This window comes from Ctenopharyngodon idella, chromosome 3, assembly GCF_019924925.1.
Source record: "Ctenopharyngodon idella isolate HZGC_01 chromosome 3, HZGC01, whole genome shotgun sequence".
In the NCBI taxonomy this organism is placed as follows: domain Eukaryota; kingdom Metazoa; phylum Chordata; class Actinopteri; order Cypriniformes; family Xenocyprididae; genus Ctenopharyngodon; species Ctenopharyngodon idella.
This window is the reverse complement of record NC_067222.1, coordinates 39,539,140-39,556,029: the sequence shown is the minus strand read 5'-3', so window position 1 is coordinate 39,556,029 and position 16,890 is coordinate 39,539,140. Positions and strand designations below refer to the sequence as shown.

Below are 16,890 nucleotides of genomic sequence, written 5' to 3'. Positions count from 1 at the left end.
GACAGAAATTTCACTAACCCTTTCAATTGCTTACAGAAGTGATAAACCTGAGCAAAATGTGAGAAATAAAAATAATAACGCCTTAGGAGCCAATTACACAGAACACATTTAAAAACATGAGATGCAGGGCAGTGGAATGAAAAAACTCAAGTGTCTTTTAATCATGTGGTATTCCTCACTTAGGGGGCACACTTATGATCCTCAGCAGTCAAAATATTCAGGTGACAATAAGCGCAACGTTTGTTTTCTGAAATGAATGAACTACATTTTGTTTTAATAATATTTTTTGTACAATAAAAACATGTATTTTGATGGGATTTCATCATTGTACTAGACAATACCCCAACTTGGAATTATAAGGTTCTATCTGCATTCTGAGCGGTTTTGAGATATTGAGCTTCAAATATTTTGCATTCCATATAGCAAAAATGATATGGGGAACAAGTCTCTTTCATACATGATGTATTCTAAATGTATTCTAAATGTACAATATCAAAATCCTCTCAAATTTGTAAATGGGGATTTTTGGAACAGGTCACATTCAGATAGAACCTTCTAATTCTAAAAAATCACTTTCCGCTTCCATTATAAGGTTTTATCTTGCAAAATATTAACTGAAGCAATAATTTTCAAGAAACACAAACAGTTTACTAATAATTTGTTTTAAAACACAAATCAGTGCAGCTTCAAAGGGCTTTAAACAATACCAGATGAGGAATAAGGGTCTTATCTAGCGAAACGATCGGTCATTTTCTAAAAAAAAAAAAAAAAAAAAAAATTTAAATATGCTTTATAAACACAAATGATCACCTCGCAAGTGTTTCCACCAGACCGCCTTCTGTATTCTTCAAAAAGTTTACGCTGTATGTCCTACACCTTCCCTATTCAAATTACAGAACGAACGCAGCGCCAGTTCTGTTTTTTCCGTAAGATGAATAGGGAAGGTTGAAAACCTTTGAAGCTGCACTGAAACTGTAATTTTGACCTTCAACTGTTTGGGGTCCATTGAAGTCCACTGTAAGGAAAATAATCCTGGAATGTTTTCATCAAAAACCTTAATTTCTTTTTGACTGAAGAAGGAAGGACATGAACATCTTGGATGACATGGGGGTGAGTAAATTATCAGGAAATTTTAATATGAAAGTGAACTAATCCTTAAATGTTAACCAAAGAACAAAAGAAAAAGAAAATCAAGCACTGCTGAATAACTTTTGTAGCTTTAATAAAATTAATCTATATTTAATTTATAAATTATGCAGTGAAGACAGTGAAGTGTTTGATAACTTTATTCAATTTCTATTTCCTACCTGTTAGATCAAATATTTAAAATATACTATCTTTATGTTTTTTCTACACTAATTTGGAGATTAAATGTGAAATTATTACAATATAAAAATGTATTTAAAATTTAATGTTAGGTGCGATTAATTACATAAAAATGTGTGATTAATTAGTTAATTTGTTTAATCGATTGACAACACTAATATATATATATATAATATACAGGTGCTGGTCATATAATTAGAATATCATCAAAAAGTTCATTTTTTTATTATAAATTATTTTTAAAAATGAAACTTTCATATATTCTAGATTCCCTACATGTAAAGTAAAACATTTCAAAAGTTTTTTTTTTTTTAATTTTGATGATTAGAGCGTACAGCTCATGAAAGTCCAAAATCCAGTATTTCAAAATATTTGAATATTTCCTAAAATCAATCAAAAAATGGATTTGCAAAACAGAAAAGTTAAAGTTCTTTAAAGTATGTTCTTTTGTGCACTCAATACTTGATCGGCAGGACATATTACAGCAAATGACTTGCTCCTAGCCCAAATTACTGCACCAGTGAAGTGTGGCATGGAAGTGATCAGCCTGTGGCACTGCTGAGGCACTATTGAGCCTTCAGATCATCTGTATATTGTTGGATCGACTGTTTCTCATCTTTCTCTTGAAAATATCCCATAGATTCAGGTCAGGCATATTGGCTGGCCAATAAAGCACAGTAATATCATGGTCAGCAAACCACTTGGAAGTGGTTTTTGCACTGTGGGCAGGTGCTAAAGTTCTGCTGGAAAAGGAAATCAGCATCTCCATAAAGCTTGTCAGCAGATGGAAGCATAAAGTGCTTCAAAATCTCCTGGAAGATGGCTGCATTGACTTTGCACTTGATAAAACACAATGGACCAACACCAGCAGACGTCACGCCCCCCCCCAAATCATTATTGACTTCAGAAACTTCACACTAGACTTCAAGCAGCTTGGATTCTGTGCCTCTCCAGTCTTCCTTCAGACTCTGGGACCATGATTTCAACATGAAATGCAAAATTTACTTTTATCTGAAAAGAGGACTTTCGACCACTGTTCACTGTCCAGTTCTTTTTCTCCTTAGCCCAGGTAAGATGCTTCTGACGTTGTCTCTGGTTCAGAAGTGGCTTGGTAGTCCTTTTCCTGAAGATGTCTGAGTGTGGTGACTCTTGATGCGCTGACTCCGGCTTCATTCTACTCATTGTGAAGCTCTCCCAAGTGTTTGAATCGGCTTTACTTGACAGTATTCTCAAGCTTGCGGTCAACCCTGTTGCTTGTGCACCTTTGCCTACCCAATTTCTTCCTTCCAGTCAACTTTGCATTTAATATGCTTTGATACATCACTCTGTAAACAGCCACCCCATTCAGTAATGACCTTCTGTGACTTACTCTCTTTGTGGAGGGTGTCAATGATTGTCTCCTGGACCATTGCCAAGTCAGCAGTCTTCCCCATTAGTGTGGTTTCAAAAAACAAAAGATACCCGGATTTTATACTGTAGGGATGGTCATTTAATGAAACTCAAATGTAAATATTCTAATATTTTGAGATACTGGATTTTGGACTTTCATTAGCTGTACGCTCTAATCAACAAATTTACAAAAAAAAACTTTTGAAATGTTTTACTTTACATGTAGGGAATCTAGAATATATGAAAGTTTCATTTTTTAAAATAATTTACAATAAAAAAATGAACTTTTTCACGATATTCTAATTATATGACCAGCACCTGTATATATATATATAATTATAGTGCCCTCCACAATTATTGGCACCCTTAGTAAATATGAGCAAAGGTGGCTGTGAAAATAAATCTGCATTGTTTATCCTTTGGATCTTTCATTCAAAAAATTCACAAAATTCATTGAAGTAAAACTATTGAAAGTGGGAGGAAACTCACATTATGAAATAAATGTTTTTCTCCAATACATGTTGGCCACAATTATTGGCACCCCTAGAAATTCTTATGAGTAAAATATCTCTGAAGTATATTCCCATTCATATTTACATTTTTAGCACACCAGGGTGACTAGGAGCATTAAATTGTCCAGCCATGACTTCCTGTTCCACAGGAGTAAAAACATGAGGAAACACAAAGGTCAAATTCCCTTAATCATTCATCACAATAAGAAAAACCAAAGAATATAGTTCTGATGTGCAGCAAAAAGATTGTTTAGCTTCACAAAATAGAAAATGGCTGTAAGAAATTAGCTAAAGCATTGAAAATCCCCTTTTCCACCATCAGGGCAAATTCCAATCAACTAAAGATGTTACAAATCTGCCTGGAAGAGGACATGTGTCTAAATTGTCCTAATGCGTGGTAAGGAGGAAAGTTTTAGTGGCCAAAGGCTCTCCAAGGATCACAGATGGAGAATTGCAGAGATTAGTTGAGTCTTGAGTCTCAGAAAGCCTAAAAAAATGATAAAAATGATCAAACAGCATCTACATCCCCACAAGTTATTCGGGAGGGTTTCAAGAAAAATCCTCTGCTCTCATCCAGAAACAATCTCCCGCATATTCAGTTGTCAGACAAGACTGGAACTTCAAACAGGACTGGCTTCTATGGTCAGATGAAACTAAATAAAGAGCTTTTTGGCAGCAAACCCACCAGATGGGTTTGGTGCACACATAGATAAAAAGTAGCCCATGCCCACGGTTAAATATACTGCTGTGTCTTTAATGTTGTGGGCCTATTTTTCTGCTGAAGGTCCTGGACATGTTGTTCAGATACATGGTATCATGGATTCTGTCAAATACCAACAGATAAAAAAATCAAAACCTGACCGCTTCTGCTAAAGTCCAATAATGGGCCGTGGTTGGATTTTCCATCAGGACAATGATCCAAAATAAACATCAAAACCAACACAAAAATGTGTCACTAAGCACAAAATGAAGCTTCTGCCATGGCCATCCCAGTCCCCTGACCTGAACCGTAAAGAAAAAGAGTGAAGTGAACTGAAGAGAAGAAGCACCAACATGGAGCTGGGAATCTGAAGGATCTGTAGAGATTCTGCATGAAGGAATGGTCTCTGATCTCTCATCAGGTGTTCTCCAAACTCATCAGGCATTATAGGTGAAGACTCAGAGCTGTTATCTTGGCAAAAGGAGGTTGCAAAAAGCTTTGAATAAAAGGGTGCCAATAATTGTGGCCAATGTGTTTTGGAGAAAAACATTTATTTCATAATGGGATTTTCCCCCACTTTCAATTCTTTTCCTTCAATGAAAGGTTATAATTTTGTGAATTTTTTGAATGAAAGATCAAAAGGATAAACAATGCAGATTTATTTTCACAGCCGCCTTTGCTCATAATTACTAAGGGTGCCAACAATTGTGGAGGGCACTGTATATACACACACACATATGCCTTAAAGGGAGTTCATCCAAAAATGAAAAGTCTGTTATCATTTACTCACCCTCATATCGTTCTAAATCAGTATTACTGTATTTCGTCTGTCGCTCTAAGAGTCATTTGACTGCAGTGGTTTGTTGTGTTTATAGTGGTTGTTAAGCAAGCATTTTTTTTTTTTTTTTTTTTTTAGCTAGGGAACAATCCACCCATTACTCTAAATCTTATTCTTTGGTACGTAACTGATCCTGCAGTTCAGAGATATTAATATTCAACAAACATTAGTGACAAATCATGTGGGTTGTTGAGGAGATGTGCGCTATTTTTTCTGAGCTGGAAAACAACCACCTACCAACCGTCAGAATACTTTTAGAGATGCCTTAACCATTCAAAAGACAATAGTACCTGCATCCATCTAAAAAAATAAATAAAAAAGTCTACATACTAATTCAATCAATAATTCAATCTCTATAAAAGTTCTTATACATGAAATGATCTCATTCATATGTTCCCACTCTGAGTACAGAAACAAAGGTCAAAATGTGTTAAACTTTTGGGTGTTAGAAGTGTGAAACTTGCAGGACTGCCCACATGTGCTTGTTTCTGTTTATAGACTTAACAACTGGCACACCCTCTAAAGTAGCTTTTGGCTAATAAAAAATGTACTTATATCTGGCTTTAGAAATTACTATCACCTCTCAGATAAAATCAGATGGAACACTTTGCACAGTGCCATAACTTTAAAACATTTTAATATAGCATTTAAATGAACATGCAGATCTAACAACATAATCTATGAGACCATTTAAAGAAAATCAGATTCAGTTTTAGTAGAAATAAAGCTACAAAGACACAAGAAAGAAACAGGGTTACAAACATTATTATGAACTCTATCCCAGGAGGTCTTTGTGGCCTTTAGCCATCAAAATACTTTAAGAGATGACTGGAACTCAGAAAGAAACCTAGAAAGAAACTCAGAGAAAACAAAATGGTGAGAACTTACCGCCATAAGCAAGGTTGATCAGCAAGAGACCTATCAACTGTTGAAGCAGAAGCATTGTCGGAACAAACAAATGATAAGCAGTGGTGAAGCGGTAATGACAGAAATGGATGATAGATGCTGTTGAAAAGGATTTATTCTCTTCTTACTGTGAAACGCATGGTGTGATGCATGTAAGAAGATGGCAATTGAACAGGAAATACTTTTGAAAGAGGAAACCCACATGTGTGAGGCAATGTTTTAAATATATGACGCAAAGAGAAATTCAAAATTGATAAAAGTTTTAAAAATGAATACTGTAATAGTGTTTTACTTTTATTTAAAGGAATGAAGAAAAAAATAGAAAGTAGTCTGGATGATACTCTGGTAGTAACTAAAAATTTGTACATTTTATACGCAATTATCCAAAAATAAGACATTTTAACACAATGCAGTCCAATGCATATATACCAAAATACAAAACTGCATCAGACATATTCAAATCATGTCTTTGTTTTAACAACATTAGGAAAACTTCAAGACTATATTGGCAATGGAACAACCTGAAGCTCCACAAGAACATTTAGTGCTCATTGTCACATCTTTGTGTAGAAAAGGTCTCTGCTCTGCTGAGTTGTTTTGGTTCAGCTTAGGCGGGTTTGATCATCATTGCCACTTTCTTTAGGGAATATGAGCCTCCGTGGAACTCCGCCCAGTACACACCATCCTGGTATCGACCTCTGTAATGGCCGCCTCTGTACCACACACCATTCAGGTTGGAGTGGGCACACATGTGGTACCACCAACCGCCCTTTTGGTAATGAGCGCAGTTACCTATGGAGGATAGAGAATGTGGCTTTTCAAATAGTTTTTAAAGACAGAAAAGCGGCGAAAAAAAAAAAAAAAAAAATCGACTGATCACCTGAGTAGGCATCCTTATCACGGTCCAGAGTGGTGAACGCTTTATTGTTGTGCCAAGAGAGGGAGTCTCCTGCACTGCCTTGGTAACTGCCTAACCGTAGACGATACCAGTCACTCTCCGGTTCCACCTGAAAGCTGTCGTACTCTGCAAACACCTGTCGTCCTTGCCAGTCTTCCATAGCTACTCGCAGCTTGTAGGTGGCCTGAGAGGTGAGCCAGTGCAGGTGCTCCAAACCCAGCCAGTATTCTCCATCCAGATTCCCAAAGCCTTGCTGTGTATAGGAAATAGTTATGTATTTATTAATTTTGCATTAAAAAGTACATTTTGTGTATTAAAAATACAGATTTTTTGCTCATGTGCGCCCCCCATGGACTTATGTAGCATTATGTCATCAAAGTGTGGAACGCAAGGGTTGAGACCATCAGTTGTGAAGAGCCATTGACTAAGGGGCCGTTTACACAACACCATTTTCAACTAAAAATTGAAACCTTTTTACACGTTTTGGCCGTTCATTTACATGACAATGGCATTTTGGGGGCCTCCATTCCGGATCCTCACCCGTAGCCTCATAGGATAGTAAAGTGTCCATCGTTTGCACACTTCAGTAAGTCATCCGGGTACTTTTCGCCTAATGTTTTTAGAATACTATGAATTCGGACATACTACTCTGTTCGCATACCTCTGATTGGATGGAATCACAGTACGTAGATAAAAAAATAAAATAAAATAAAAAATTAAGAGTCTGTGCCAATCGTACAACTGCCCAAAAAAACTGCAGACTGGCTCTGACTTTCAGCAACTAGCATCAAGCAGATAGTAACAAGTGGCTGTCTTTATGAGTGAGCCATTGATTCATTCATTCAAACATTGATTCATTTCTTCAATTCATTCAGGAACTAAACAATTGATTATCTTAATGAGTGAGTCATTGTATTATTCACTCAAACGATTTGTTCAAATACACTGATTCATTCAGAAACGCTACACTGCATCTGAATATGCATACTTTCCTACTATATATCAAGCAAAAAACAGGGTGTGAAAAGAGTAGTATGTCCAAATTCACAGTTTTCATAAAACAGTAGGCAAAAAGTACCTGAAGTGCACATCTGATGTACACTTTACTATCCCATGAGGACACAAGAGAGGATTTGTGAATGGCAGTGAAGTAAGACAACTTCTATACTGTCAAGTGTTTAGTCTCATGCACCTTGTACTGATCCCAGGTCCTGAAGAAGTTGACTGAGCCGTCCTGTCTCCTCTGGATGACGGTCCAGCCACCTTCAGCTCTGCTCTGGTCACACCAGGCCTGCAGCAGATGGTTAGTGTTGCGTGGTCGCAGCAGGTAGATGCCGCTGGTCTTTTCTCCTGACTCCAGCACATGATGACAGTCATGCCACGGCCCTTTAAAAGAGACAGAGTGCTGGTCATTCCTATTTTCACATCCCAGTCATGTATACTACTGGTCAAAAGTTTAGAATAATTAAGATGTTTTAACGTTTTCGAAAAAAAAAAAAATCTTATGCTCACTGAGACTGCATTTATTTAATCAAAAATACAGTAAAATACAGTTCATAAATACCAGTACCTTCCAGGAAGTGACATCACTTGTGGTAGGAAAACAACCACACAAATATCACCTATATTAGCAATGGATTTGATGAATTCTGTGATGACTTGTGTTATTAGTTGGCTTGTCTCTCTTCATAAAATCACAGTAATTGGTATGATCAATCGATAAATCTGATTAAAACAGTAACGCTTTACAATTAAGGGTTGATTTGTTAACACTGGTTAACTATATTACTTCCAAAAAAGTCATTTTTGAGTAAACTATCCCTTTAACTACTTATACAGCACTTATTAATCTTAGTCCTTGTTCATTTCAACATTTACTAATAATTTTTTTTTTAAATCCAAAGTTGAATTTGTTAACATTTGTTAAGGCACTGCGAACTATCAATGAACAACTGGATTTATGCTAAATAATGTTAACAAAGATGAATAAATGCTTTAAAAATGCATATTGTTATTTCATGTTAGCTAATGCATTAATTACTGTTAATAAATGAGACCTTATTGTAAAGTCTTACCGTGAACGTCAAGTTGACTCTCAATAACACACTCAGTAATGGCCAACTTTAGTTCTACATTTCCTCACCGTGTGACCCAGTTCCCTTTGTCTGAACAAAACCAGCAGATCTGAAACTTTTAGAGAAGTTAGGATATAGGTGGTTTCTATGTTTGTAACTTTAGATTCAGCATTTGTGTGTTGTGTGTGTGGCAGTTCTCTATAATGAACAGATACTGTGGAGGAGCTTGACAGACGGTAAGAAAGGGCCACTGCTCTGTTGATTCAGAGAGACAACTTAATAAACTTGATAAAATCAAGTTTACCCAGTGTTTTGTTTCATGTATCGCACTGATCCTCTAATTAAAAGACAGTGTGGAGAAGCTGGACAGATGTACACAGGGTCTGCAGGAAGAACGCAGGAAGGTCTGTTTACAGGCATTTCTCAGCCTTCATTTATCAGCTCATCATAGAGGAATTCCCACTCCCACAAGCCAAAGAATTTCACCTATACTGCCATCACTGCCATCTTCTAGATACAGACTAAAGCCTAAAAGCCTAAAAAAAAAGCCTAAAAATGGGTTTTTTAGTGTCTTCACATGTTGTTATTTGTAAATGTTTAAAAACAAAAATGTTTTATGTTGATACCTTTATTTTTTAATAATGTTATAAAATTATTTTAAATTTTAAATTTATTCGGCATTGCATTTCACAGCCTCCAAAGGTTTAATAACAGTTCAGCCTTCTCAGTGTGTGTCTACATGTGCATCATTCAGAGACTAACACCTCCCACACCCTTTAAAAACTTTTCATAAGTTACAAAGTAGCTTTTGGCTAATAAAAAAAAGTTACTTGTATCTGGCTTTAGAAATTAATATCACCTCTCAAATAAAACCATGATGCTTTTGCAAAGTGCCATGGCTTTAAGAGGCTTTTTTTTTTTATTTAAATTTTCAACTTCTTTAGTGTGTAATGTTGCTGTTTAAGCATGAAGGGGAGTTATTCTCTATATCAGTAAGCACATGATCTGAACTCCCTCAAACACCACAATTACAGTCTTGAGTTTTCTTCCAGGAACTAACACATCACAATATTCCTCGTTTGAATAGTTCCCGCCCAAGGCATAAGCAAAAAATAAATAAAAAAATAGGTGAGGCCTGATTAAGTTAGTAAAGTACAGCGTCCCTAAAGCAGGGGTGTCCAAACTCGATCCTGGAGGGCCACTGTCCTGCAGAGTTTAGCTCCAACTTAACACAACACACCTGCCTGGAAGTTTCCTGTATGCCTAAAAACTTTGATTAGCTGATAGAGGTGTGTTTAATTGGGGTTGGAGCTAAACTCTCCAGGACAGAAGCCCTCCAGGAGCAGGATTGGACACCCCTGCCCTAAAGGGACATGGTGATGGAAAAAATGTGAGATGGTTGGGGACGCAGAAGTATTGACATAATTTTTCCTCTCATCTCATATTACGTTCCGTCACCATGTCCCTTTAAGGCCAAAGCATAGTTCACTTTTTACGCGTACGCGAGGGTCAGCGTACAGTGCGAGTGACGCGAATTTCGTCATCAGAAGAGTACGCTTGTACTGTATGCGCACCACCGGATTTTTGTAACAGCATGTAGTTTGTATATGCGCAGTTAATTTTTTTTGCAGTAATTAGTTTATCCACAAGGTGGCAACCTTGCCCTGCGGCCATTGATTCACATGTTAGTCAAAGAAAAACTGCATAAACAGAACAGACCGGAACGCACGAAAGCTATAGCGACAATGGAGGCCTACATAGACGAGAGATTGTGTGAAGAGGTTAGAAAGTACCCTCATTTGTACAACTCTAGCATGAAAGGATAAAAAGATATTTTCATGGGTTGTAACTCGTGGCCAGAGATTGCTCAAAACTGCGCATGTGTCGAACGCCTGTGTATGTGTATGAGTCAAATCAAGTATACTTTGCAAGGCTGTGCAGTAGCGTATTCGTAAAAAAAAAAACAAGTATACTTTGGGCTTTAGGGGCTCTGAAGTAGTGTGTTAAACCTTGCGGTTAAGTTACAGGTGCTGCAACAATGTCAACTATGTGAAAAAAAAGGTTTTTTTTTTTAACATTCAAGCATGAAAACCAATTCTAGTAGACCCCAATAACAAATCAAGACTCTGTTGCAGGTCTAATGACATTACCTACAATACCATCTAAACAATGACAGATTCAGTTTTAGCAGAAATACGGCTACAAAGACACAAGAAAGAAACAGGGTTACAAAAATTATGATGAACTCCTTCCCAGGAGGCATTTTTGTCCCTTTAGCCATCAAAATACTTAAAAGAGATGACTGGAACCATACAGAAAGACAGTCTGTACAGATCTTTTCTATACAATTGTCTAACTCAAAATCCTTCTTCAATTGTAACTGTCAGCGTGCTTTAAAACAGTTTAGTGGCACCCATAACACCGGCTGTAATTTGGGTCAGTTAAATGGAGACGACGTGTGTCCTGTAATCTCACGCCCGAGTTGGTGGAGGCAAAAGCATTGCATTGTAATTCAAGGGTTGTGTCACAAAGCTTTTATAAAGGTGGTGATTAACTTGCCCATGTGTGTGTACTTGTGCTAATACACAGCTTTCAGGCTGAGCGTAGCTCTCACAGTCTCTATGTCGTGTGAAGACTAATGAGGGTCACCACCTCTGATAAGACACTGTTTGGAATTCTCTGAGATAAAGCTTCCTGACTACAGGTCACTGACACTCAGGGCTGTTGAACTCCTACATGGGAAACACGGATAGTTTCATATGACACATATCTGGGATTCTCACTCTTTTGCTAAGGCATTTGTCACTAATTGCTTTTACTTATATATGTTAGAATTTTGAACAAACACCTAACTCTAAATATTAAACTTTGGTGTGTAACTCATCCAGCACTGTTTGTGCTGCAGACATGATTCATTTAGAAACACATTCAGATACCTCAAATGTGGTGGCTTGTTGAGTCGAGGTGCGCTGTTACTTTTCTAAGCATTTGCTAAGTTTTTTCACTTAGTGGATGATAAACAGGCATAAAATTAATCGAAGGAGGAACCAAATTGGGTGGGCTCTTTCGAGTAAAGTCAGTAAGTCTGAACACCCTTGAAACCGCATAGCAACACACTAAAAAACATTTAATAACTACAAAGCAATGCCACCTACAGCCTACACTATTTAAAATAAAGGTTCTTTATTGAAATTGATGGTTCCACGAAGAACCTTTAAAATCCATGGAACCTTTCCATCACACAAAAGGTTTTTATACTGTAGAAAAGGTTCTTTAAATTATTAAAATGTTATTCACACTTTGAAAAAAGGTCACTTTTAAGAACGGTTAATTGAAAGGTTACTTGGGTAACCAAAAATTGTTCTTCTATGGTATTGCTGTAAATAAAAAAAACCCTTTGAAATCTTTATTTTTAAAGAGTGTGGCCTTTAGGGATTTTTATGCTACCTGGAGATTTAGTCACGGCGTAACTGATGAAAGGTGTGTCTGTTGGCGGACTGGGAGAGTCATCAAACTTCTCTAGCAGTTCTTGAGGACTCTGTTCCTTTTGCAAAGAGGCACTTTGGTCTCTTTGGAAATTGCTGACAGCTTCTTTAGTCTCTGTGTTCATGTCCACCAAACCACTTGTCGGAAATGATGTGGCTTCCTGTCAAGAAATTCATAAGAAATTTTGCTTTCAGTTTTCACACTGCTCCGGGTGTCTGTTCAATACTCACTGCTGTGTGTGTGCACATGGATGGTTGAAATGCAGAGCACAAATTCCGAGTATGGGACACCATACTTGGCTACATGTCAGGTCTGAAGGGAAACCTGACTGCTCAGATGGCTCTTACCTGCAGTGCTTTAGCAGGATTCTTGAGCTGGCACTGTTTCTCCAGGTGTGTGATTAGCTGGCTCTGGTTGCTCACTAGAGAAGTGAGTGTGTCATACTTCTTTTCCAGGTCTCTGTAACTGCTGGACACCTGAAACACCTGTCGGGTTTCACCAATGCACGGTTGCAAAAAGTGAGCAAAATATATATAAGTATAAAACTTCATGAGTTGTCCAAATATAAAAGAACTTTCCATAAAATGAACGTGTCAATACATCCCCTGTGAAAAAGAAGTGCACTTAATTTAATTGAATGTGCTCTCGTAGTGTACTTAAAAGTACTATCATGCTCACGCAGCAAAGTTGCAATTGCGTAACTGTCAATGGAGGGACAGGAAGCTCTCAGATTTCATAAAAAAGATCTTAATTTGTGTTCTGAAGATGAATGAAAGTCTTACAGGTGTGGAACGACATGAGGGTGAGAAATTAATGACAGAATTTTCATTTTTGGGTGAGCTAAGCTTTTAACACACACTAAACCCACACTTCGGATAGGTATTCAAGCCTAAGCGCATCCCATCATGCATTATGTTCGGGAACTCATGTCCCCCAAAATCGTGAGATGTTGAGGAAAACGTTCATTTAACTAAGTTAAGTTAAATTAATTAGATATTACGTATAATTTGGTAGTAAAACATAAAGTGTTGCACATTTTATTGGTGTAAGGATAAGTAGGCTATGTGTATTTTGTACAACATTTGCAACTGCTTTTTTTAATTTTTAAATTGTGTCCTCTGTTATAGGGACTACTGAACAGAAGTTTATTTTAAAAAGCAAAGTATTGAAAATCAAAATAAAGCTCTGTGAACACTTGCATTTTTGCAACACTAGGGTGTCCCATTGGGTAATCAGAAGTTCTACACACACTTGCAGTCTTGACGTCTACTTGAACACTTGGGCCAAATACAGGAAATGCGTCATGTAAGTAGACAAGTGGTCAAGTGCAAGTGTAAGACTGCAAGTGTGGGTATTTGGACAGGGTACTTCTGGCTCTATAATGGTAGTGAATGGGGGGGGGCATGATTTTGAAGCCCAAAAAAATGCATCCATCCATCATAAAAATAATCCATATGGCTCTAGGGGGTTATTAAAGGCCTTCTGAAGCGAAGCGATAGGTTTTTGTAAGGAAAATATACAAATTTAAAACTTCATAAACTAAAATAACTAGCTTCCAGTGGACGGTTGTACGCATACTGCGCAAGTCGACTTGCACCACAAGAGTAACCCTTGACATGATGCATGACGCAGGATGTAGGAGTATCGTAAGCTTTGATGCCTCTCGCGGTTTAAACAAATAGGGCTGGGCAACAAACTCAAGCTCCTCTTCTCTTATCGAAATCCTCCAACATTTCTCTTTAAAAATTCTCATTTTAGACTTCTAATTTGTGACCGGTGTTTTGTTTTGCTCTCTCCTCTGAGCTTCCATGTACGTCTTTATGTCATACATCAGGTCAGAGTTCACTCTTCCGCCCCAAATCAATGAGTACGGCTTTCTGTCGGAAGCTAGTTATTATAGTTAATAAAGTTTAAATATGGATATTTTTCTTACAAAAACCCATCGCTTCAGAAGGGCTTTATCAACCCCAGCCGTAAGGATTATATTTATGATGGATGGATAATTTTTTTGGGCTTCAAAATCACGCCCCCCATTCACTACCATTATAAAGCTTTAAAAAATATCTTAGATTGTGTTCATCTGAAAGAAGATAGTCATATACACCTAGGATGGCTTGAGGGTGTTTAAATCATGGGATGATTTTCATTTTGGGATGAACTATCCCTTTAAGCAAAAGTGTCCGCTTGCTCTCCATTTAATCTGCTGTGTAGGAGACAATGATGTTTCTTTAGGAGAAGCTACCTGGGATGTCGCGTTAAGCACCAAACTTTCAAGCCGCCGCTGCTCCAAAGTCTGATCCTTCTTCTGGATGATCTCGTTCAGCAGTTGGGCGTAGAGTTGCGTGATGCGGGCGTTCATGCTGACGCTCTCCCTGCGCAGAACTCTCATTTCATTGGCCAGTGCGCCTTCCAGCTCCAGCTGGCCACGCATTGTATCCAGCTGTTCCTGCTGCCGGTCCAGAAGTGCACGCAGGGACGCCATCTCAGAGCGGTTGACACGTGCCGTCTCGGTGCTCACGCAAAGCGCCCCAGTTAACTTCTGCTGAGGTACGATGAAGGTGTAGGAACAGCGGCTCGGCTTATTCTCTGATTCTCGAGACTGTCTTTTGTGACTTACATCATCACCCTTGGAAGTGTCCGCGTTGGAGGCTTCCTTGCGGGCCTCTACAAAGCACACCCCACCAAAAAACAGCAGGAGAACCAAGGCACGAGTCACTGGAATTTCCATGAGTGTGCTGCTGTTCCAAGAAACTGTCCAATAAAATCCTAACAAACAAATAATACAAAGTCTTAGCAATTAACACAAGCATAAATCTGAAATGAACAGTTTGACTTCATTGAAGCCATTTCTAGCATCTTTTCTTTAGTAACTCAATGTTTAGACCAAATCTGACTTGTGAAAATGTAATAAACAGTTATATGTAAAATGTGCAAAACTTTCCACTGAGTTTAAACCAGATAAACAATGTAACTTTTTTTAACATCCACTCAGTCAGTCATGAACGGAACTGAAGAGGCCTGCAGTTTTTGATGCATGCCAGATGCTTCTGTTTAACGATGGGGGGTAAAACACAGTTTTGCCTTTTCTTGGGTTAATTAGCATGTCAACAGAAACAGAGCCTGAGTCAACCCATCGTTTCATCTGATCGTCAAAATCAATTGCTAAAGTCAATACTGATGAAAATGACAAGCTTTGTTACACATCATAAATGTCATAAGCAATTAACAATCTAAACACTGACTGAGACAACTACTAAAAACAACTAAACAAAAGAACTAAAAAGACCATTGATGTCTATGGAAGTATAATACCAAATTACCAAAACTAATGTACTAAGTATGTTAAAATGTTAAGAAAAAGTTTCTAAAGTGTGAAATATCATAATATATATTTTGAAAAAGTTTCACTTATTAAAGAACCGTATTGATCAGAAAAATATATATATATTTATAATATTATTTCAAATTTATTTGAAATATTTTGAGGCTTAATCAAATACCAAAGTAATACTTTAGGGGAATTCCAACAGAAGGACACATCATTAATTTAAATAAATACATTAAAAAAAATAACCATGATTATGAAAAAAACAAAACACATTATGAACAAAAAATTCTCTTACCTCCTAGGTTATCACCAGATGATCTTCTCTTTTGGTTTTGGTTTTGTTTAACTCATTGACTTGTCCTCCGACCGATGCAAACGAGATCTTCTGATCTGTGCGTTTTATAACTAAAAGATAATAATATCAATGAAAAATCACTATCATAATGAGAAACACAGTTCAAACATGGCCTTTGCCGTTAATAATTGAACATGATGACTGAAGCAGCGGATGTCTGGTCGGTGCTCTGGCTGGTCTTCAGTGGAGATGTTCAAAGGCAGATGTGGGAGTGGGAGACACCCAGACTGACACTAAACTTTTAAAGCAGGAAAATCAGCTCCTGTCAGAGGATATCTAAACAAAGAAGAGTGTAATTACAAACCATCCTAATGAGACCAGCCCCCCTCCTCTCTGGTCCTACGCTGCCTGTCCCACACACACCCTCCTCTCCTTCACTCCTGCTGTGACCCAGTCCATCGCTCAGATTGACCATGACTGTACAATGGGTCAAAATACAGCTTATATAAAATGTCTTTACTACGTTTTTTACATAACAAGGCATCATTATTACAGTATGTGCAGGAAATTGCTAAAATTCATGATTATTGACATGATTACTTTGAAATTACGATAATTCTAATGTTAATTCTATCAGTGGGAACTTCCTATTATATGGTTTTAATACTTTGTTATTATATTTTCTATCCTCTAACCCCCTTTTAAACCTTACTAAGTAAACTAAAATAATGTCTACACAGAAAAAGTGTGAGATGTAAATGATTAGGAGTTTACACTATTAACACTACTATTTCCTTAAATTTAGTTTAAGACCATATGAGACTTTCACAACCTAATTCTGACATAATAGGTCTATTATATTAATAAAAATGGGTGCACTATCCCTCACTGACTCACCCTTAAGTTGTTCCAAACCTGTATGAGTTTCTTCTGTTGAACACAAAAGAAGATATTTAGAAAAAATGTTGGTAACCAGACAGTTGATGACAGTAGCCTTTGACTTCCATAGTATTTTGTTTCCTACTATGGAAGCCAGTGGCTACCGTCAGATGTTTGTTAACCAACATTATTTAAAATATCCTCTTTCGTGTTCAACAGAAGAAACTCGTACAGGTTTGGACCCACCAATGCAGGAAT

The 16,890-nt window shown here is 37.4% G+C and overlaps 2 protein-coding genes across 11 annotated transcripts in view; both read right to left on the bottom strand.

The window, feature by feature from the left end:
- The window catches only part of icam5 (intercellular adhesion molecule 5), a 19,554-nt gene extending 13,276 nt beyond the window's left edge, over positions 1-6,278 (bottom strand). For 8 of the 10 annotated variants that reach the window (XR_007929500.1, XR_007929502.1, XR_007929501.1 and 5 more), the window contains exons 1-2: positions 5,800-6,278; positions 5,654-5,690 (exon numbers count right to left, since the gene is read on the bottom strand). Coding sequence is in view for 7 of the 10 variants with exons in the window: in XM_051889791.1 (XP_051745751.1) it covers positions 5,654-5,690; positions 5,800-6,069 (307 nt within the window). In the remaining 3 variants the exon portion in view is untranslated. Of the gene's footprint in view, positions 1-5,653 lie in introns of all 10 variants that reach the window. The other 2 variants (XM_051889796.1, XM_051889792.1) reach the window with 2 other exon arrangements.
- Positions 5,945-16,842, bottom strand: angptl6 (angiopoietin-like 6). Its single transcript, XM_051889802.1, has 8 exons — positions 16,651-16,842; positions 15,754-16,089; positions 14,373-14,896; positions 12,478-12,615; positions 12,092-12,290; positions 7,762-7,955; positions 6,552-6,822; positions 5,945-6,463 (listed from the first exon to the last, which is right to left on the bottom strand). The coding sequence occupies exons 3-8, from the start codon at positions 14,856-14,858 to the stop codon at positions 6,279-6,281; spliced, it is 1,473 nt and encodes a 490-aa protein (XP_051745762.1). The 5' UTR covers positions 14,859-14,896; positions 15,754-16,089; positions 16,651-16,842; the 3' UTR covers positions 5,945-6,278.
- Between the last annotated feature and the right edge of the window lie 48 nt (positions 16,843-16,890).